Raw genomic sequence first — 22,452 nt, 5'->3', positions numbered from 1 at the left:
ACATCTTTTCTCAGTGAATCCTCACAGGCTATAGTTAGTGGTGCCATCCTACTTATTCTGCAGCTATAAATGTTTCAGCACCTTGTATGCATTCATTGCTAAAAGGGAACAGCCTTTTTTATTTTCCTATCCTGGTGTTCCCCCAGTGATCCCTAGATTTGATTTAAGAGAAAAATTCATGTTGATGTTCTGAAGGATCCCCCAGAAGTTTTTAATAGCCCCCCCAAAGTGATTTGGTCCTGTTGTTCTAAAAAAAAAAAAAAAATACAAATATAGTTATCTTGACTAGTGGCTGATGAAATACTCTTCAGGGCTGCATTAATGTGCAATGGCACATTGGACCTCAGGAAAACCTGGAATGATAGAGGCCAAGCCCCAGAAAAAAATGTGTACCAGGTCCAGTAATGGGTAGCCAGATACACATTTGGGGCTGACTGCTTTTGGACAGAATTACTCTGCTGAGCCACAATACTGCTACAGGGGCTGACACTGGCAAGTAGTCATTTTTGTGCAGGGTAGGACTGCACAGGCATCCTCCAAAAATTAGAAGAAATTGAGTTGCAGAAGTTAAGGTAGAATGGTAGAATACTGGATTTGTGAAGCCTGTTTTGAAAGCTTGACAAGAAGAGATGGTTTAAAAGAGATTAGTTTACTTTTTGCAAACAATGATTTTTTTTTTTTTTTCAGGGAGAGAATTTGAAAGCTCCATGCATCCACCCTTAAAGCTTATCAATGTAATCAGAAATACTATGTTTAAGTCTTGTTGTTTCCACACATCCTTTAAAAATGTCATGTTTCTACAAGAACATATTTATCCCCTTTTTTCCATTTCCAGCAAATATTGGTCATTTTGAAGCACAGCTTTCCTGAACAGCATTGAAAATGACTCATGCTCCTAAACATGGGCCAGTGGCTTCTGTGCAAAGAAGGATTCAACAAGCTTTCACAGGGCATTAAGTCATCAGGACAAAATTGTGTTGCTTGAGGGATCATCATTCTACTCCCATGTTTCGAAAACACTAGATATTTACAGCATTAAATTTAACTAACTAGAGAGCTTGCAGTACTATTTTTAGACTCGTTTTCTGTGAAAACATGGCATATGTGATCACTCTGTAAAACAGTGTCAGGTCAGGTTGGTTGGGTTTGATCAAATTTGACACAGGATTGGAAATCTAAAGCTAAAACCTTTGTGAAAATTAGTTCTTGGTTGGCAGAGAGGGACAGAGTATCTTAACTGATTAAAATAAGAAGATAAATATCTAAGTAAATGGCCAGTCCTTTGCCATAGGGAAGGCAGTAGGGATACAGCTGGGAGTCTGGGGGACTGCAACCAAGAATAGCAATCAAGATTGGGGAGATGAGGCACAAGAGAGCTATAGGACAACTGGCCACAGTAGTGGAGGGACCTGGGATATAGCTGTTTCCTTAATTCTCTTATTCAGGAAGCAAATTGTAGAAATCATTTAATCATCAGTGATGAAAAGCTATGGCTGCCAACTGAGACATCTCAGTGTTGTCCATAATGTTTGTTTTAGCACAGCATGTTGCTTGCAGAAGGATGTTTTGCTAATTAGTCCTAAAAGTTATAGGAAGTTTGTAATGCACTCTTTTTACAACTTAGCTGAATGACTCAAGACAATAGAGTTATTGTATGAGTAAAAAATAGCAGGATCAGACCATTAGAGTCTGCCAGTCATCAGAGGTCATGAGCTTTCTTCATTATAAAGCAAAATTTGTCCTGAAAAGAACAAATAAACAGAATATCTCCACAAACCACCTCTTCTCTCTGTTCTGAGTGATTGAGTAATTTCAAAATACACAAAGCCCTGAAACTCAAAGGGACATTATAAAAAACATAAACTAACTGAAAGTGTAGCTCTTGCCAGAGTCACTGCTCTCCAAATATTCAAAGTGGCTCATTACTGATAGGGAAACTGTTGCTGTATGCTTGGACTGTCAGACCAGATGAATAGGGAAAATGGGATAAAGAGATTTAATTAAGCTGCTAAGAAGGGATATAGTCAAAGACCAGTAGCTGCATTCAGTTCAGACTTAGGGGAAGCAATGAAGCAAAGTCTGGTGTTGACTGAACTGGTAAGAATTGACTACTCCACTGAACTCATGTTGCTTCACCAGAAAATCTGGTCTCTACGTTCCAATATGGACAGTTAGTCTGTCTCAGTCTACTTCACAATTAAAGAACTCACACACACCCCAAAAGAGACACTAATTCAGGTTCTCCTGTGCATCAGGTATGACACAGTTGTCTAATTATAATCAGCAGGCTGAAGTTGAAAAAAACCCAGAATTTCATGACTGGAGAAGGAGGCAGGAATTTACTCCCTATGTCCCCCACATTTTTCTCTAAAGTCAAATTTCTTTAATAGCCAAACATACATTACATGGTTCTGAGTATATGAAAGAGGACAAAAGCTGGTAGTCCTCCAGAGGGTCCTGCTAGCCCTGAAGTAAAGATTTTGGTGTTCCACACCTTGTGTGGGAGATGCAGCAGAGCTCAAGTTACCCCATTTACCCCCTCCTTAGAGGAAATATTTGCATTTTTATTGAACTGAAGGGTCAGGGGTCTTCAGTTTTACAAACTCAGTCTTACAGCTAAGATTAGTAAATTTCTCCAACATTTGTCCTAGAAAAATAAAACCGGATACCATTTTCAAAGTAGTAAAAGGATTTAAATAATAATGCATCTTAAAAGGAAACAGTCAAGTGCATAATATCAAAATATTTGAGCCCTGCTAGTGTTGAGTTCCGTGCATTTTGTACTGCGCTAGCCACAGGACAATGTGGTTGTGCAATGGTATGTTACAAAAAATATCTTAAGCATTTAGTAAATTTGGCACAATTTTTATATTCTTTGGTTATAATGCAAACGTGGTGATTTAAGATCCAAATCAAAGCTATTGGGATTCTAAGTGTAACTCTGAGTCCATCTCCTTCAGGTACTGAGAAAAGACTGAGATTGTGATTGAAAAGAGAAAAATATCCCATTTTTTTACTTTGGTCCTCAAAGTCTTTTCTTGTTCAGATCTTGTCTTCTCTTACAGCAGTTTGTGGCCAATGTCCAAAATGAATAGTGCAGTCCAGGAACTTTCCAAGCTTTGGTGCTAAGAAGTGAGCACAAGTGGCCAGCAGCAATGTTTTGAAAGCATAGTTGTAGATAACTTCATATATATGTACACATATATGTAGGTTAAAACATGGGAAAAAACCATATTGCATTGAGCAGAGCTCATCAGTGTCTTATTAGTTATCATGTATTTCTCTCTGTTTTCAGCAGTCCACGGCATCATGGCAACTGGGGATGAGCAGATGCAGAGAAAAATTACCCTGTTTCTGGAGCTTACTGTGGGCTTCAATTAGGAAGTCAACTTACTAGGGTAAAGAAAATCATCATCATCAATTCTTAGGTGAGGAATAAGATCTTTTCATGTCACCCACAATGACTAATCTATTTATTTATTTATAATAAAGCATTGATGGTCAGTGTAATTCTCTTAGCACAACACAAAGGATGTACAGAGGCCATACAAAGGGAGACATCAGTATAAGCCAGTGGGATGCAGATGAATAAGCTTCGTTATAGTGGCAGTCTTATGGTTGCTTTTGTAAAAGATTTATCAGTATCTGCACCAGAAGTGAATTCCTCTCCCTGCAAAAATCCAAAATCCTGCTGGTGGGTGTTCAAGAGAATTTTCCAATGCAAAATAAATAAATAAATAAATACTCAGGCAGAAATATCTTACATGAAAAAATCTAGCTGAGCTCTGTTGTTTCAAAAGGCCTGCTCAAACCAAGATGCTTTACCTTTTAATATCTATTTATGCATGCATGCAGTGAACCTACAAACTAACTGGAATCATATTTGTAAGTCTACTGACTATTATATACTACATTGTAAATTCCAATGTTTTGCAGTTCTCAGGCTGCCATGCAGAGCAAGCTAGAAATAAATCCTTCATTCTTAATTTTCCGTGTTTTCAAACAGTTTTATTTCTTTGAAGTGTCTTTGAATTTTAAATCTCTAAAATTAAAAAAAATCCCAATCTAAATCACAAAACAGACTCCCCTGTGCCAGCAAAATTGCACATTTAAGGGAACGGGGGAAATATCCGGGCTACAAAGCTTTCCCCCTCCCAGCTACATCAGCTTTATCTAGTTTAATGTTTGTTCTGTGACTGTTTGAAATTTAGTTTCAGGTAATTCAGTATCATATCAGCATAGGATGCATCATTAACTCTGAGAGGATGTTTTCCATTGCATCTGCTATTTTCACCAAATGTCAAGACTTGACATTTGCTATCTTTATCTGGTTTTGGTGTATCACTCATACTGAGGTTTTGTTTCTTCTTATCTGATATTGATTTCAACTGTGACCAGCTGTGTTGCTAATAAAATCAACAGGCAAGTATCTGGCATTTAGTTCTTCACCGGTAGAGGAAAAGAAACAGCCCAGTGACAAAAAAAGTAAAGAGATACTTTTCAATTAGGATGCATGCCTGTATCCTCATATTATCCATCTCTTAGCACTTCTGTTGATGTAGCATTTCTGATTGATTCCCTTGGGGAAGTCTCCATGGAAATCCTTGCCTCTCAGATGAAATATTCCTTTTTGCTCTCATCCACTGCTTCTTGGAGAGCGGGGTCATTTTTCAAAGCGGCGTCTGCACTTTCAGCAAACTCAGTTCCTTTTGCCTCATTGGTGTGGTAGGTGCCCTTATGCCTGTACATGTACCGGACCATCACCACCAGCAGGCAAATGAGGACAAATACCACTGCAGCAATCACACCTAGAGGAAAGAGACCAGTTAAATGTATTGTCAGTAATAAAATACAAGCAGTATCTCACTGCCGGGTATCATGACTTGAATTACTTAGGAAAAAGTCTGTGTATTTTAAGATATTCAGATGTTGCAGCAACCAGGGTCAGAACAAAGTCTGACACTGCAAAAAACAAGACAGGATATAGATACTGCAGGAATGGCACAGGTCAAAGTCTCATTAACTTTCTTTCAAATCAATGGCTTGATTTGGTTGAACCCATTGAAGCTAAAAGTTCATTAAAAAATGAGGACAAATAACATCAAGGGAAACCAAGGTTTCTTTCACGTCCTTTTGATACCATATACCCAGGGGAGTTTGCACGCAACACGACCCTGCCTCCATGAGCATACTCAATTTCAGGAGTGCAGGGCTCAGTATTTCTTAGGAGACATTCAGCAAATAGTAGGAGCCATATGACTGCAGTACTGTTCTGTATTTGCCAGTTGCCACTTCATACTCTGCACTAATTAAGAAAGTCTGATTGTAATGAAAGTGGAAATGACACCTGCGAGGAGGAAGGGATTCTGGGTAGATCTTTCGTGTCTCCCAGACTAAGGCTAATTTACTAGCACTGTGCTAACTGGACAAAAATTTCCACAGGTAACCCAAATGTGCTTAGGACTAAAGAGTGGATGGAAGCACTCCTAGTGAAGGAAAGTCAAGTTCCAGGGGTGGTTGTGCAGAGAACACTGTCCTCGCTTGCCAGAGCCCTTTCTGTTTTCTCCTTTTCTGCTGTTAAAGGTGGAAGTCCATAAAGAGAGTCCATTGTTAAAAAATTACAATCTGTATTCCCCTCCCTCCAGATGAAGTTGTTCAGATAAGAAAATTGAAAATAAGTGAAGTATTTTGAAGTTTATTTAATGTGTGTGATTTTTTTTTTTTTTAATACAGCTGGGATGGGCTTATAAACTCTTTAGCTGTGATTCTGTACAAGTACATAATAATGAGCTGATTATATATTTACATGATTTCAGGATTAAATGAAGCATTAAAGAAATATATATTAAAAAGCACCAGAACAGGCACTCCTAGGAAAATCCCATATGTGGAGTATGAGGCTGCTGAGAGGATGCAATAGGTAGGCATTCATCTGCCTCATTGTAGGCTTCTACAGTTCAGGAGGCTCCATCTGAGTTACTCCCCTTGGGCTTCCTCTACCGTCAGTGGACAGTGTGTGTGTGTGATTCCTTTTCTAGGACTGAGTTCCTACGTTTGGTCAGATCAATCACTCCCTGGAAATGCCTACAATTTTGCAGAGACAATGAGGGGTATGCAGACACTATCTCTCTTCTGTGAAAAGAGTGGGTATCTCCAAAGCTTTAGATTTATCAGAATCAGTAAACTGAGTGAGGATACCCTATTGGCATGAAGACAAGGGAATGGACAGAATATTAGCAGGGTAAATAAAAATAATAACTCTGTCTTAAAAAAATATGCTTGCAATGATATCCTGAAGATTTTATGGTGCCTGGTTCTGGAAAGTGAAGTTACTGCTAAAAGAGTGGGTATCTCCAAAGCTTTAGATTTATCAGAATCAGTAAACTGAGTGAGGATACCCTATTGGCATGAAGACAAGGGAATGGACAGAATATTAGCAGGGTAAATAAAAATAATAACTCTGTCTTAAAAAAATATGCTTGCAATGATATCCTGAAGATTTTATGGTGCCTGGTTCTGGAAAGTGAAGTTACTGCTAACAGAAATGAAATTGTTTATACAAAGAACTTCAGGTTTACAATAATATCATAGTTGCAGTGGGGGCTTCATAAATTTTTAGGACCTCACTGGTATCCCTTGATACATGAGACTTTAATAGGCTTTGGATGTAGCACAATATTAATAAGCCTAAGGGACTAAGTACAAATCAATTTACCTGCTACTTGTTCATAGAAAGCTGAAATTAAAGTTACAGGAGATGGGACCTGAGGGAAATATAGCAGAACCTCACCAATTTGCACTAATGATTGGTATACCCCCTTGTGAATGACTGAAATTAGTGCGTTAGCATGGAAATGAACAAACACAATAAAAATAAAAAGACAGGTTCTCTCCGTGAACATAGCTATGCTCATTTATTCTGACAACTGTATTTAGTTTGAATGCATGAGAGAGCTTTAATAGAACACCAGGAAATGCACTGTGGTCTATTCTGTAAAAAAGAAAGGGTCAGCTGGTATGAGCTAGCATAGCTCAAATCAAAGGTGTTATACCAATTCTGTATTAAATTACAATATTGGCCCAGTGAATAATGAAGACTATTAGAGTTGACTTTGCTGCTGGTCTGTTAGGTATTTTGTCCTAAAATGAGGCATTGATGGGGGTGGTACTGTTCACTACATGGTTTATGCTCATTATCTCATCTCGTTATCTTGCCAATAGCCCCTCTGGGAGCAGATTTCCCACTGGCCTAATTAACTCTAATTGTGCCACTCCTGTTGTCTTGTCAGCAAAGTAGGGGTTTTGCAAAATGTAAGAAATCAACCAACCCGCTGTTTTAATTCTAATGGTGCTGCTTGGTACGGTCTGCTACTTACCTCCAATAACAGCAACATCTGTTCCAGCTGTGGGGCTCTCGATGTCTTCATCTATAAATAGATTAGAACATACAAAAGTTAATTAAAGAAAAAGGAATAGATCACATGTAACAGCAGTGACTGTACTGGTGGTGCTGTATTATTTTAACCTCTGAAACTCAGAACTTAAACAAGATCTCTTGTTAGCAAAAGACATTTATGAAACTTCTCATTAGAGTTAGCTGTACTGTAACAGTTTTGTCACCATAACACTGGAAAATAAATAGCTAGCACATTATGCAAACTATCATGGCCCTCGGGGAAACACCTTCTGTTTATTATGAGCACTTACCTGTAACATCCTCCGGTGAATGATTAAACTAAGAGCATTTACGTACTGTGATTACTCTCAGAAAGGTAATTCTGGGGAAAAATTTTGGTGCCTATTTATTTTCCCATTTATGGGTCTTCACAGTATGGTTTGGATCTTGATTTGATGCAAATTAATCTGTCACTATTGATTCAAATTAGTATTTGTTTATCTGCAATATCCTGTTTTTAATCTCAGCATTTGTTTTCTTTTAAACCTACATTTGGAATCAAGGCAAGACTGTTATGTGTGTAGTATAAAATACAGTGTATCTGTGATAGGTGATGCAACGGTAAGACACTACCAGCAGCTTTTCCCCCTATTCATGTCCCGTCTGTTATATCAAATTGTAGTAAATGGAGGAGAGCTGAGATTCAAAGGATCCACCTCTTCCCAAACATAGGAAATGCTTTTTCTGGGATGTAGGAGTACTTTCCTCTCCCCCAGAGGTGCTTACCATATTTTCTTCCAGCTATACACTGATGGAAAGATTGAGCACGCCTTGTGTAATTTAAAAACTCTAATTATGCCTACGTCCATTCAAAACCCGTGTGCCTCAGAAGAGATTAATTGCTTCAAGGTCAAACTGTTCTGTATTACTTTATACACCAAATATACGCTGCATGCCAAAAAGCAGGCTCTTCTGCAGTAATCAAATACTTGAAGGTGTGAATTCTAAAGTGCTTCCCTAGCCACACAGCTTGCTTCCAAACATTAATTCCAGATCAAATCATTATCCCTTTAATTATAAAAAGGTATGCGAGTAACTCTCTGCTCTTTCCTGTCGTTCCCAGGTGCCTCTCAGATTCAGATAACAAGCAGGTGCCTTATCTCTAGTACTTGCCACCACAGTGTTATTTGATAATGGATTACAGTATCATCTCTTTGCAGAAAACTTTCCATTTCCATACTGTACTTTCTAAGTTTTCAGAATAATGCTGGTTCCATCTTGAGCTATTGTGTAGTCAGTACTGATTTGTTAAGCTGACGATGCTGTGCTGTTCAGTAACCAGCTAAAACCGTGATGTGGCTTTCTTACCACAGTTCCCATCTTATTTCAAGCACGAGAGTTTGGCTTCTTTGTGAGTCAACTTTTGACCACTGAAAGTGCATACTGTCCTCCCATCTGGCCTTTTGCTGCTTTGTCCAGAGTGCCACGACACTGCAGCTACCACTAATGTCCAGCAGTTTCCAGGGTCTGCTTCCTAGATTGGTTTTGGATCAAGAGTGATGGAGGGGAGAGACTGAGACCCTCAGCGCTTGTCTCACAGACTCTGAAGTTTCACTTTGTCCAAAAGTAGCTATGTGATTCATGGAAATACCATAATATTGCTAGGCAGAGAGAAAGGTATCAGTGTCAGTCAAGACTCACGCAGTATCACCCTCCACAAAACATGACTGAGGAAAATGCAAGGCATGTGCTCATGCAAAGAGGCTGTCTTCCCAGAGCTGGGGTGAAACAACAGCCACTGTCCAGACAGGAGTCCATGCTTGGCCAGGAACCTCAGCATGTTCTCTTTAACTTCAGCTCAGTCTATGTGATAAATAAACTGCAGTACTGCAGGACTGGATGTTCCCTTTCTGAGGCAGAAGATATCCAGCGTATCAGAGGAAATTTTAGCTAAGCAATGGCTCTAGGCTTTTGCCTTCTGGTACCTTTATTCTGTTCTTCACACGCAGAGCACTCAGAGGTCTGTGTTTCACTAACTGTCATTACACCTGTTTTGGTTCTTTTCCTTTGTTTCAAGGACATCTTTTGTGCTACATGCGGCTAAATTATCCTTGCAACACTTCCTCTTCTTGTTATACTGGCCCTTGTCCATAGCTACAATCTGGTCCCTAAAGTTTTTAGACAGTGTTGTTATTTAGTGCCATTGGTTACCATGACACACAGAAATCAAAAGATTGTGGGAAAACTTGTTTTTCAGAAAATCTCTGGCCATCAGATTGAGTTGGCTAAATCAAGAACAGAACATACAAATCAAATTGCTTGTTGATGAAAACTATGTGTCTAAAAGCCAGAATGAAGAGAGAGAATTGCCTTTGTGCCATGACCTGAAATTCATCAAATCCCAGTTCTGCCCATAAACTTACAGATAAGGAATTTTGCAATAGAACGACAATTGCTACCTGTCTCATTCCCATCAATCAAGTCATGCTGAGAAGGCAGCAGCCTCTGCACGCCCCAGGAATATTCTTGACTTAAATACTGCAAGCAGCTCTCTGGCTTTGCTCTTTAAAGGTGAAAAGCCAGTACAACTAACATTTATGCTAATGTAGCCAGTGGTGAGCTTTTCCTGCTCAATTTGTTGGTAAATTTGTTAAACCATCTCCTCCAGGTGAGATTTTCCAATACAACTTGACTTTTCTTAATCTTGACAGGTTTTTTCTAGTTTAAACAGATCCCATTTAATTCTGGCTGAGGAGCACTTATTTGAAGTAGGCAGGTCCAACAGTGAAAATGTTTGTTTGAGGTTCAGCATAGTCCTTGTTTTGCTCTGCATTTCTCCTGGCAGTTGTAATGGTTTCTTTTGTCCTTTGAATTACAAATCTGAACCACTAAAAGCCATAAGTCAATTTCTGCTCAAAAATTATGACACTGGCTTTAAAATAATTTAAAACTTTTTTTTTTTTAATTTGCCCTTTTTTCATACTTGAGCTTCATTCAAGACCTACTTTCCAGTCCTGCCCTACAATACCAAAGACAAAATGCACTTTGTGGATGATAACGTAAGTTTTTATATGATTTTGTGTTCACTCTGAAATAGGTCTTTGAGGAACACATAAAGTATTATAAGAATTCTGATAAAGTTGCAAGACTTACCAGTGAGCTACTTTAGAAGCTTAACTATGTTAAGGCATGCAAACTGACAAGCCATTCAACTTATATGGTGATGGGAAGAGAAGTACTAGTTCCCAGAGTAGTTTCTCCCATCCAGCATAGAAAGCACAGATTTTAGATCCTGCTATTTGCAGAAAACAATACCTTAATATGTTTCTATGGCTACTGTCAGTGACACATGGGATAAACTTGCAGAGGTTCACACTTTCTAGCTTTCCAGGCATTGTTTTCACCTGCTAAAGGAGTTTCCAGAAAAAAATCAAGTACTCGCACCTTAGTGGTTTTCCAGTCAGCACTGTAATTATCAATTTAAGTGCCTACATGTTTGCTTGTTATGGGTATATACATGAAAGTGGCACGAAAGGAAAACTGTGCCTGCAAAGCAATCCTCATTTGGCACATCTGATATGAATGCATGGAAATCGTCCTACAGGATAGATCTAATCTGCTGGTTTGAACTACCAAATCTCTGCAGTGTAATCCACAAAGGCAATTTGATGCAATAACATAGACCTTACCCCAAACTTCTCAGTGTCTTGCTCATTTCCCAAGATAAAGCTTGGAACTAAAGCTGAACAAGTGCTTACTGCTAACTACTGTTGAATATAGAAAGAAAAGCCTGAGACTACAGCTCATGTCATGATTTCCTTGTAGCTGTGGTTGATACTGCTCTTTTGGAGTGGGTGAGTCAAGCTGAGAGAGTATACAGATATTTATGTGTGATAAGCAGCTCTTACAACACAGCTTTCAAAGCCACTCAGCACTAGTCAGGCAATGGTGCTCCTGCTCCCGCCCCTGCCTTTCAGGATTTCTCTCCCCACAGCCTTTTGTTTTCCATTCTTAGCAACCTAAGCCACCTCTTATCATGATGTTCCATTGCTGCCTGCTTGTGGTTTCAATCTCAGAAAAAGCCTCATCTGCTAAATTACACTCAAGTAGGTCTCTAAGTACTTTCTTGGGCAACCCGTTTTCTCCCTTGATGTGCCTGTTCATTGCATAAGGAGTGTTCGAAATTCATTCAGTCCCTGTGAATGACGAGCTGAGCTCCTTAGGGCAGTCATTTCTTTCTTAGGTTTCCTAGGCGTGCAGACCAGGAAACGCACTAAGATTTCATCTTTAATCAGCTCACCCAACCACATTATGAAAACCACTGCTGCTAGTGAGAGTTTTCCAGGTGAGGAACAATCCAAACTTATCTGGTATATACTTGGATGTGCTTTATAGAACCATCCCAAACACTGACTGTGTTGTTGCAGGACGTGGTGTCTAAGAAGTCTGAAATGTGTCTTTAGAATTTAACTATTAAATGTTTAATGTTTTTATTTTAAACATTAGTACTATCTGTGCACTTCCAGTAAACAAGGGAGATGTTCAACTGAATAACATCCAGTTCATAATTCAGGCCAGATATAAATGGAATTCAGAGAGGACTTTGCCTCTATTTTGATTGTTCTTTCATACATTCCTACTTTTGAAGGAGAGTTTAAGTAAAACTGGAGACTAATGAAATACAGTTTACTCAGTAATACCCAGTCTTGTAAATTAACATCTATTTTTGGGTTTATCAATTGACCTAAGACAACATTCCAGACTAATTTTACCTTATGTTTAGGAAGGAAGCCTGCCTTTTTATATAAAGTATTTAGGTGGGGTTTCAAAAACACTCATCACAGATCTAATTGCTTCCTCTGAAGATGATAGTAAGGTATTTGATTGGTTTCAGTAAAAAAATATAAACTTCTGAAAGTACTGAGGAATATACAGAGTCTACCAGGTAGCTTTGCAACTATTAAAAACCTTTATTATAATTTTTGCATTTTTAAAATTTTAGTATTATGGATATAAAAATCTCTTTAGAATAACTGTTCCTTTCCCAGGTACTCATTTTGTTCTTTGTATCCTCTTCTGCAGTCATCATTACTCTCAACTGTAAAAGCAGGTCTTTATGTGTCCCTATTGTTATCACTGATGCAAGACGTTTCTTACCACACATTTAGTATGGAAGAACTAATGAAGTCTTAACATCTCCATAGTTTATGCAACTGTGGTATGTCCTTCTTGCCCTTTGGTTTATGTTTGTGCCTTGCCAACACATTGCATTCATGAGAAAATCATTAATCTATTAACCTTAGCACACCGATTTAATTTACAAGCTATAGTTAGAACTGGTTCACTGCAGCTGCATGTGTAAAAATGAGTCGAACCAACTTCTGAAAACTTCATGTTGAAAATATGTTAATTGCTCAAGCTGCTCTCTGGCCTGTGTTACGATATCGGATGCATTGCACTGAGACCTTTCTGGATTAAAAAAAAATAATGTCATTACCTATTTTAATATTTGCCAGCAAGTGTACAGTGCCCTGCCAGAGCTGGCATCTCTTATCCCGAAGGGTCATCAGCCTGAACCCATCAATTTGACACATTCTGCTGAAAAAGCCATCACCATCTCCCATTAGATAATGAAACACATCAAGGCTGTTCTTTCAAAATTAAGGAACAGTTTCTCATCTGTCAATCTGGAAAAGAGACAGAATAATTTGGCTTCCATTTATATACTAAATTATTATAGGGACAAAAATGGTGACATAGAACAATAACAACCACATGATCTTTTGGGCAAGTAAATAGATTGTGCTCCAAATGTAAGGTAAATGATGCAGATTAAAAATATCTGAAAAATTTAAATGCATTGGACCCAATCCTCTTACTATCCTAACTAGAAAGTACTTTGTCATTAATTCTTAGAAGAAAAAATCCAGTCTCATTCAATTAAAATAAAGGTCTGTTCAAGACTTTCACGTGTTGTAAAACAGTGAGGATAAAAAGACATTATCAAATTAGTTTAATTAGGTAAGGATTGCTACATAATATTAACCGTTCTTATTTGATTCTGGTATATAGTGTCAGCAAAGTATTTTTGTGCCATTCTGAAATGTTATGAAGTAAATAAGAGAAAATATGTTTTCCAATGTTTCAGGAAGTAATGGCTTCAGTAATATAGTTTCTCCTTCCTTTGTGAAGCTGAATTGTACTTAGGTCTTGGGGAAGATCAGGGTGGAGAGAAACACTAGAAGTCAGCTTGTCAAAAAATAATCATATGATATCCCTTAATGATAAGAGGGACAAAGAGAAAATGTTCATGAAATCTGGGAAAGTATTTTAGATGAAAAATAATAAGTATTTTTTTAAACTGAACAGATATTCTGTATTTTAAAATAAGAAAATTTAAGTAACAAAATAAAAAAAAAAGAAGAAAATAATGTTTTAATGGGTTACATAATCTAAAAGACCCACAGATTTGGTCAGGTAATCTTTTCTGTTTATCCCCCAAAAGAGCCAACAGCTCCCCACACCCCCCAAATTCCTCATTTACTTTGAAGTGCGTACTCTTTCTTTTTTTTTTTTTACTTTTTATTTGCACTTACTAGAGACACACATTAAAGTACTTTCGCTCCTTCGCTCAGGGTGGCTGAATACCAACCACCAATTCTGGCAGCAATTAAGCAAAGTGCATCCAGTAAGAGCATTAAAATGACAATCCCCCTTGGAAGTACTATAAATGTTACAACCTTAAAGCTCCCATACAGCACAGTACTCGAGAGAACTTATTGTAGGCCCATGTCCCCTCTGGTAACAGATACTTGATGTTTCCCATGCATTTACATTGATGCATATATACAGTAAAAAACTGAGAGGCAAATTCAGGTAGATCTGCCTGCTGCTTATAGAATCAGAAAGGATGAGAAGGTTTCAGGGTCAGCAGAAGAAACCCAGAGCAGAGGAGGTGTTAAAGAAAGAAGCTATCCCTGGCACTGGAGCTCCTTAGCAAGCAGATAATGAAGCTCAGAAATGGATGCTATAGAAATCTTGCCTTAGAGATGGGAGATGGGAACCTGCCAAGGTCCACCCAATGGTGGTCTTGCTGCTCACGTATAGTGGCTGGTTTTTGCTGTGCTCCTATGGGAAAGCTGCTTGATGTCCAAAGACCAAACGCTGCCTTTCTTATCAGAAAGGGTGCATGAAGTGTGTGGATCTGGAAGACGGTCTAATACTTTTAAAAAAATGCTGCACATGGTTGGAGGTTGTGTCCTGTTTTGTCTGCCTCATGTTTTCAGTCATATCACTGCAAAAAGTTCCTTACTTTTCCATGGAAATATGTTAAGTAACCAGGCCAGCATTTAGATTTTTCCTCTACAACCACCAAAGTCAATTCATGTTCCAAATGTACAGCAGCTTGGTGGGGAAGCTAAATTGACCTGGTATTGCTTCATCAGAGAAGGAGTGACAAGTGGGCTATGAATCAATCTATAAGGTACAGTCCACGATCAGGATGTTTTCCTGCATGTGTCCCTTTCCTCCCACCTCACCCCTCTTCATCTGAACAGAGTTCTCCTTAAGAGGGCATTTTAATCATGAAGGTTTTGAAAGAAACACTAAATATCCAGCAAATCTGCCACATAATTTTTGCCTGACTTTCCTCCGAAGTCAACAATTCCAAGCTCTAGTCATGTTTTGGGAACAAAACAGCCATTTGCTCATTCACTGAGATCAAAGATGAATGGCAAGGAGTCACTGGCTTAATTGATTAACCATTGTAAATGTTGCAAATGATCATAGGTAATCAAAGGAGCTGACTATGGGTGTAGCAAAAGCTCATCTGACAACTGATAACAGATACTTAACTTGTAATTCTTGAGAAACAGTGTATGAAAAAAGCACACCTTGCTGGCTTAAATTTTGTATGCTAGAAACATAAGTATAAAAATTTGAGCCAGAACCTTTCAGTGGAAAGTCAGAGGCCGACAGGTCTTGGGCGGTATGATAATTTCTTCCCAATTGCTTGCGTAAATAGTTACATGATGTAGTAAGACAATTTAACTGATAAACTGCTTGTAATTATTTACCAAGATGTGCTTTCAATTTGTACCTACCAGGTCTGCCAGCCTTAGTCCTGACTCTCAGGCCTTTTGACTGTGTCATCAGAGGATAAGGTCATCTCTGTGCTTCTTAATGTTGCTGTGCTTGATTTTATGACTTTAATAACTTCTTAAGATTAGGTTTTAGTTTACAGTTGAAACATACCCTTTTTATGGATGTGGCACTATTCAAGACAAACGTTAGTTAAATCAGTAATCTCCCTAACTAAGACAGACTGAAATGTTTGTTAGTATTTGAAATATTTCCATCAAATATATTTGGCAGCATTTTTGTACTGATTTTCTCTGTGCCTGCTGGTGTGCCTAACTGTCCTTGTAACCTTTACAAGTTTTGACTCCATTATCCAACTGCTTTTAAAGGAAGCACAGGCAAAGATAAGCACTTTGCCTCAATTTTCATGAAAACTGTAGGAAAGGCAGTGAGGACTCAGCAGATTTAAGCTCTGTTCAGAAGCAGCTGGTTCTCCAGTCACCACGTGCTTTCCAGTCAGCATGCACATAGATCCAGAGGAGCTGCAGCAAGGTGTTTCCCCTCTCCATGGGGAGCTGCTGTGGGAGGGAGCTAGTGTATTTTTGGGGTGTGATTTAGGGGCCAGAGACATCAATCCAAAAGCAGGAGTGTTTCATTGCTTCTGTTGCTGGCAGAAAACTTGTTTTAATGAACACTGACATGCAAGGAAAGAAACATGGACATTATACTATTAAGGCTGATAAATGTCTATTTCTCATTTTGACATGAAAAAGCTTGACCTTGTGCTTAAATTACAGGTGATATGATCAAATTACTGGTGATGTCATCTAGAAATCACCTGGAACCTGGTGAAAGCCTGCAGCTATGCACAAAGATATTATCCTGACAATTCAAAGAATGTCATGCCAGGTTACTATCCTTAGAAAAGTATAATCATTTTCACAACATGGGCAGGTTTCTTCATTTATTTCTCATTTCCACTACCAATATTTTACAGCAAAGCAGTCCGACAGGTGACAATTCTTGGAAACAGGAGCTGTGCTCCATCCCCTAGCTTATTTGATATGAATTGTATTCAGCTACATCCAGCTCATACACTAGTGCTTGCCTAAGGCACTGTCTACTAAGCACTGCAAGTGGAAATGTCAGGATGTTTAGCATATGCTCTTCAGGGACACAGAGATCTTTCCCGGAGCACTGACGAGGTTAATATTATTAATGGAGATATCTGTAGTGGAAGAAATCTTCCAAATGCTTTAAATACTGAGCATATTAAACAAAGAAAATAAACCATATTGAAACACCTTAGAAACTTGCAAGGCAAATAGTAGCTCAGGGCAACAACATTTCTTATTTTCCAAGGATTCTGCAATGAATATGCAGATTTCTTTTGCATATCTGCTCCATTTAAAAAGACAAAGCCCATTTTATTATCTGAAAAGCATTTACATATCAGTCCAAGCTGTCTGAATTAAGTTAAGTAATTTTAGCAAAACTTCTTTACTGTCTATCATTCATCTGAGCCATTCTAGACAGATTGTGCAATAATTGTTAAAAAGAGGGGGGAAAAAAAGAAAAAAGTCTCTCTTGTCTATTATTTTTGGACAGTTGTCTGGTGTTATTTGACAAATAGCATATTGAATGCATTAACAGAACTGAGCATGAAAAAACCTTCATTGAAGACATATACTGAATTTTTTTCATCAATGTATATTGTTGTGAGATTCATTAACAACTCATTACTAATGTTACTCTCTCCATATAATGTACCATATAGGTGGAAAGATAATAACCAGTCTGGCAAGATGTTTGACTACTGGAAAGTAGTTTATGTGATCTAAACTGTCTCCACAGGTGCTGCAGAGAGGACTCTAGTTGGCAGTTGGATGAGATGATTGCTGTAGGCCCCTTCTAATTCCAACTATCTTGATCTGTTCTGCTCTGTTCTGACACACCTTACAAGGAGATCCATTCAGCTACAACAGAGGTGTAAGGAATCCTGGGGGATTGCATGGGAATTTTTCTTCCCATCAACCTAGCAGCAAACCTAGAAGTCTAGCTTAGATTAGAAGCCTATTTTTTGGAGTCTATAATTAGGGAAAGTAAATCCCAACGACTACTGTCAGCATTGTTTAACCATCCCTTCCCAAAGCCTGTGCTGAGGGCTTAGCCTTTCTATAAGGTAGTCAGAGATTTTTTTGCACACCTTTGAACATGCACTGGTCAGAAGGCCTGGAGCTCTTCCAGACATCCCTAAATAGTGTCTTACAGTCTGATTTTGTTTGTTAGGTTGCAGTCGTGTTTACAGAAGCAATCTTATGCCAAAATTTGATGTTACTACATTCCTAACTTGAAAAGAACTCCATTTATTTTAGTCTCCTAATAAGGAGTCTTTTTTGTGTTACTGCTCACTTGAAGGGCTCTCTGTAGACAAATGTTGACTTTCATACTACGTGGAAAATGATAATAATTTCTGAGGTTTCGCTTCTCTTTCAAATTTGGTTAAAACCGGTCAGTGGATCCAAAGGTTCTTGATGAGAATTGACAGATGGATGAGCAGATGATTAAGCAGACAGATAGCAGGAACACATAAGACTCATTTCATTAGGAAACTGGACTGAAAATGGAACTAGTATTGGGTACTTGGACAATATTCATATTTGGGTCACCAATTTAAAAATACCATGTTTTTGTGACCATTTTAAAGCTTGTAGATGATGCCCTTACTGGTTTAAATAGCAAATTAAAAAACAAAAGGACATTTCTGAGATTGTTTTACTTCCTTTTTTGGTCAGAATGCTACATTTTTTTTAGTTAGGACTATATTTGAAACCTTGAAAGCCAGATTCGGCTTGGACAGCCCTGGCAATTTCAATGGAGGATTAATGTGTGTCATTAAGCAAAGAAATATGGTCTAGTACATTTCAATAGCAACAAATGCTTGTTATGCACTTCTCTGATCAACATATTTTTGAGTTACTGTAAAGCCTGTGGGCTGTTCCTTTCCTAAATGTATGAAATATACATTCAGGGAATCTGAAAGTGAATTGTTGTGGTTTGAGCTGGCTGCTACATTCCAGCAGAAAAGGGCATTCTTGTTCCTAACCTTTTTCCTTTCAAGCTGATCTAGCAGAAAACCAGCTCACCAAAGGGAAGGGGTTGGGGGATATTTACTTATTGGCAAACTGATCCAAGTCACCATGTAGTCTGACTGTCCATTGATCTGATAACAGGGCGGGGTTTGCTAGGTGCAGACAAAGAAAGCAAAAAGCAGAAAAGCTCTGTTGGGTGGATGAAATCCATTATAAATTTGCACTCAGGAAAAACAAGTCCCCCAGAAGAGAAGCATAAGTGGAAAAAAACTAGATAAAGCCTGACATTTCCTCAAGAGATTGCTTTGAACAGAACAGAAAACCACATTTTCACAGCTCTGGAAGGCCATGGAAAAAGTTTGGCTTGGTATTTCCTGTGCAAGAATATGCTGGAACGCACTAAGAAGTAAGGCCCCTCTCAGCTATCAAAACAGGGACCCTAGGGCAGAGCTGTTACTCTGTACCTCACTCCCTGCCTGGAGGCATGCTGCTCTTCCACAGCTGAATCAGCAGCAGTCACCCTCTGCAGCCCAGCAGCAGCAGTCACTGCTGTCCCATTTACACTTGTATCAAAGCAGGGCACTGTTCCAACACACAAAGTGCAATACCGAGTGGTACACATATAAAGTGGGATTGGCAAAAGCTCTCTCTGTTAAACTGCTTCTTTTCCCTTTGAAGTTGCTGGCAGATCTCCCATGCGTTCCAACTGCTCAGTTGGGCCAATGATGAAAGCTTTTAAAAACACTATTTTTTGTGACTGTTAGAAACATGATACAACCAAGGATTCATTATCAAGATCATCATATATAGCCTTTATCCATCCTCTCTGTTTTCCAACTTCCTAGTTTAATTCAACAGCTGATGATGCCTAACAGACTGCAAAAATCTGCCTTCTCAAGCAGTCATGAGAGAGCCTGCAGATTTCTTAAACCCTTTTCATAACATACCCAAACTATTTATCATTGCCTCCAGAGAAGTCTGCTTTGGAACAGTATCATAAGGTCAAGTTATCCCACTGAAACACCTATTAGTATAAAGAGAATGAGGGGAAAAAAAAAAAATGAACAAACCAGCAGAGCTAGCACAGCCCTGGAAAATATGAAGTCATAAGTAGAGTTCAGCCAGAGCAGACTCCCATTAAACTTTGTTTAAGAGCCAAGTTCCACCCTGAGATATGTGTGAGCTGCAGTTTATTTCAGGGGGAGCTGTGCTGTACTTCACGTCAGGGCAAAGCTTGGACACAAGTATGTATCTGTTACAAGTCAGAGGGGAGTAAAACCCACATCACTTTTGTATTTTTGGGTTCTGTCTACATAGATGGAATAGGAAAAACCAGCCCCCACTTACAGGGCTTGTCTGTCAAATTTAATTCTTCTTCCACAGGACCTGAATGTCTGTGTTTCTAAATCCACTAAGGTACTTTTATGAGATGTGGTAGCCTTTCCCCATGTCCCTGCTTCCCCCACGAGAGTTAAACACACAGGCAGAAGCTCTAAGCCTTCCCTTTCTAGCTGCTTTGCTCTTGGGAGTCCCTTTAGGAGACAGTCTGAAGGGACACACACAGAAGTCTGGCTTTACAGCCTTGAAGCCTTCTACTGAACATTTTTGTTCAACAAGTAGGAGCTCAGCTGGATGAGGAGGGAAGGAGTGGCAGAGACTTTCCCTATCCTGCTTGTATTCCCAGACAGGAACTAGGCATGACAGTACCCCAGTGCTGGGCTGAGTCGCATGGATAGCTTCAGGCAACAGCCTTTACTGTGCCTAGGGCAGGCTCCTGCTGCACAGCTGGCTGTCAGAGTGGACAAAAGGACAAAGTTATGTCCACACGCATTTCTGCGTGGGTCTTGGAACCACTGTGGTTACCTGGGGGAAAAAGGCAGAGGGGTGCCTTGCTCCCTGACACAAGCTGTACCTTCAGAGATGCTGAATCCCAAGGCTGAATTCCTTCATCTGCAAGTTAAAAGAGCTCATTCAAGAAGCGGGAAGAGGGGGAGGTAAGGCTTAGTCCTGCCAAGTGCTGAGTCTGGATGTAAACAGAAGGTTAAAGTATTTCAGATGAGAAACTGTGGTAAATGCAAAATCTTTTATACCACAAGACAACCCTTTAAATGCTGAAATACTGACTCTGGCTCAACAGTTTCCCTTGTCTCAGAGCCCCAGATGGTTGCCTTGTGCTTTACCTCTCCATTAGGCACCCACTATCAGCTCTCACAGGGAAGACAGACACACATCAGCTCCACTTCAGCACTTCCATGGGCAGAGCTGGAAAAGTGTTTAAGTCCTGAGTAGGCAAGAACACCCAGCACCATCAGGATCAAACCTATCTTGGCAGCCATTTGTCACGGATACCCTAGCAGATGGGAAGAGATGGGAGTGTCCCTGGGAAAGAAAGTGTCTTTCTCTTAATATTGATGTGAGCAAACAGCTGGTGAGAGCCAAGGAAAATACACTGACAGCTCTGGTAACACCACAACATCGCTTCATTGTGCAACAGCAATGAAACAAAGGATAGGAAGAATGGGTACCAAATACCAGCAGCTAGAAGATGGATTTGAACTATCCCAGCAAGGATGAGGAATGGGAAAGGCAGGCATGTGTGCTCTGGGAGTCTGGTGAGGTGATACGGCCCTCGGCCACAGCTGGCATGTCATAGCTTTGTGCCTGTCAAGGGACTGATTTTGTATTTCCCATCACTCAGTATTATTTTCGAAGTGTGGGAGAAGCATCCTTTTAGGGATATGGATGCCCATGCCCACAGAGAACAAGCTGTTACCTTAATGTGCCAAACAGTGGCAAACAAAATCGATTGCTAAGCTGGACACCCATATTTATCAGTACCTTCCTGTCAGACTTCCTGCAGTCACTCACAAGTCCTGGGCCTTGCTGTGTGCTGCAGGCATGAGGGCATGACCTAGAGGTTGATCCCTTAGGGTTTGAGAGCCTCTTCTCAGGTGTCAGCTGTGAAAGAAATCACTTAGGTAGAAGATGGCATGTGCTAGATATTCCCGTTTCCAAGCTTATTTTCCTCATTGAATGAGGAATGAATCACAGACACATTCTTTAATTACAGGATATGTACACACCCCCTCCCAATGGCTGCTGCAATTTCATAACTGACAAAAATAGACACCCAGACCTTCAAAGGGAGTAGCTTCTATTTCTCACTCTGGCCACCTCCAGCAGCTGCCAGGTTCTACAAGGGGCTGGGCTGCACCATTTGAAAGGAAGGGAGATTTACCCAGCAATTCGGTACTCGGGTCACTTACTTAAAAACAGCACAGTGGAAGCAGCGTCATACAAGCTGTGCTCCTACCTGCTCTGCTACTGGCCTTCATAGAAAACAGGACACAGGATACATATCCTGCCTGGGAAAGGCTTGTAGCAGCCCAGGAGAGAAGGCATGACCTTTTGCTTAAAGGAAATGCAAATCATGGAGAAGAGTAGGGGGAAAAGGTCCAGGCTGCATTTTATCTTTAGAACCGTGTCATGCAGCGTACCTCCTCTTGCTTTCTCCCCGTGTTTAAAGCTGATCCTTACGAATTTAGGAATGGCACATTTTAAACCGTTTCATCTGTCTCTGCTGCCCCATTGTTGCTCCAGTCAGTCATGAACCTTCTGACCCAAGTCAGATGCTGTTGAAATGAAAGGTTTCATTCATCACAAGCAAAAGAAATCAGAGGAGGTACCCCAAGAGGAGAAGGGCTTGGCTCATGCTCTGTTTCCAGTTCACAAATGATTATGTCCTCAGGATGCAAAGATTAAGCATCTCACACAGCATGTGGGAGGACGAAGAAGAGTCTTTTTCTGAGATTCATAGGTTTTAATGGATTCCAGAAGGGGAAATCTTGTACTGAGCAGCAACAGCAAAGTTCAGAGAAATGCAAA

General features: G+C 39.6%; 1 protein-coding gene across 1 annotated transcript in view; it reads right to left on the bottom strand.

Annotated features, from left to right (window-relative positions):
• Positions 1 to 4,097: 4,097 nt before the first annotated feature.
• Positions 4,098 to 22,452, bottom strand: part of GYPC (glycophorin C (Gerbich blood group)) — a 28,015-nt gene continuing 9,660 nt past the window's right edge. Inside the window, exons 2-3 of the mRNA XM_010156388.1 lie at positions 7,377 to 7,427; positions 4,098 to 4,808 (exon numbers count right to left, since the gene is read on the bottom strand). Of these exons, the coding sequence (XP_010154690.1) occupies positions 4,612 to 4,808; positions 7,377 to 7,427 (248 nt within the window). The 3' untranslated portion in view covers positions 4,098 to 4,611. The remainder of the gene's footprint in view (positions 4,809 to 7,376; positions 7,428 to 22,452) is intronic.

The sequence above is a fragment of the Eurypyga helias genome, unplaced genomic scaffold (genome assembly GCF_000690775.1).
Source record: "Eurypyga helias isolate BGI_N326 unplaced genomic scaffold, ASM69077v1 scaffold4030, whole genome shotgun sequence".
NCBI classification, from domain to species: domain Eukaryota; kingdom Metazoa; phylum Chordata; class Aves; order Eurypygiformes; family Eurypygidae; genus Eurypyga; species Eurypyga helias.
This window is presented reverse-complemented; position numbering and strand designations above follow the sequence as displayed.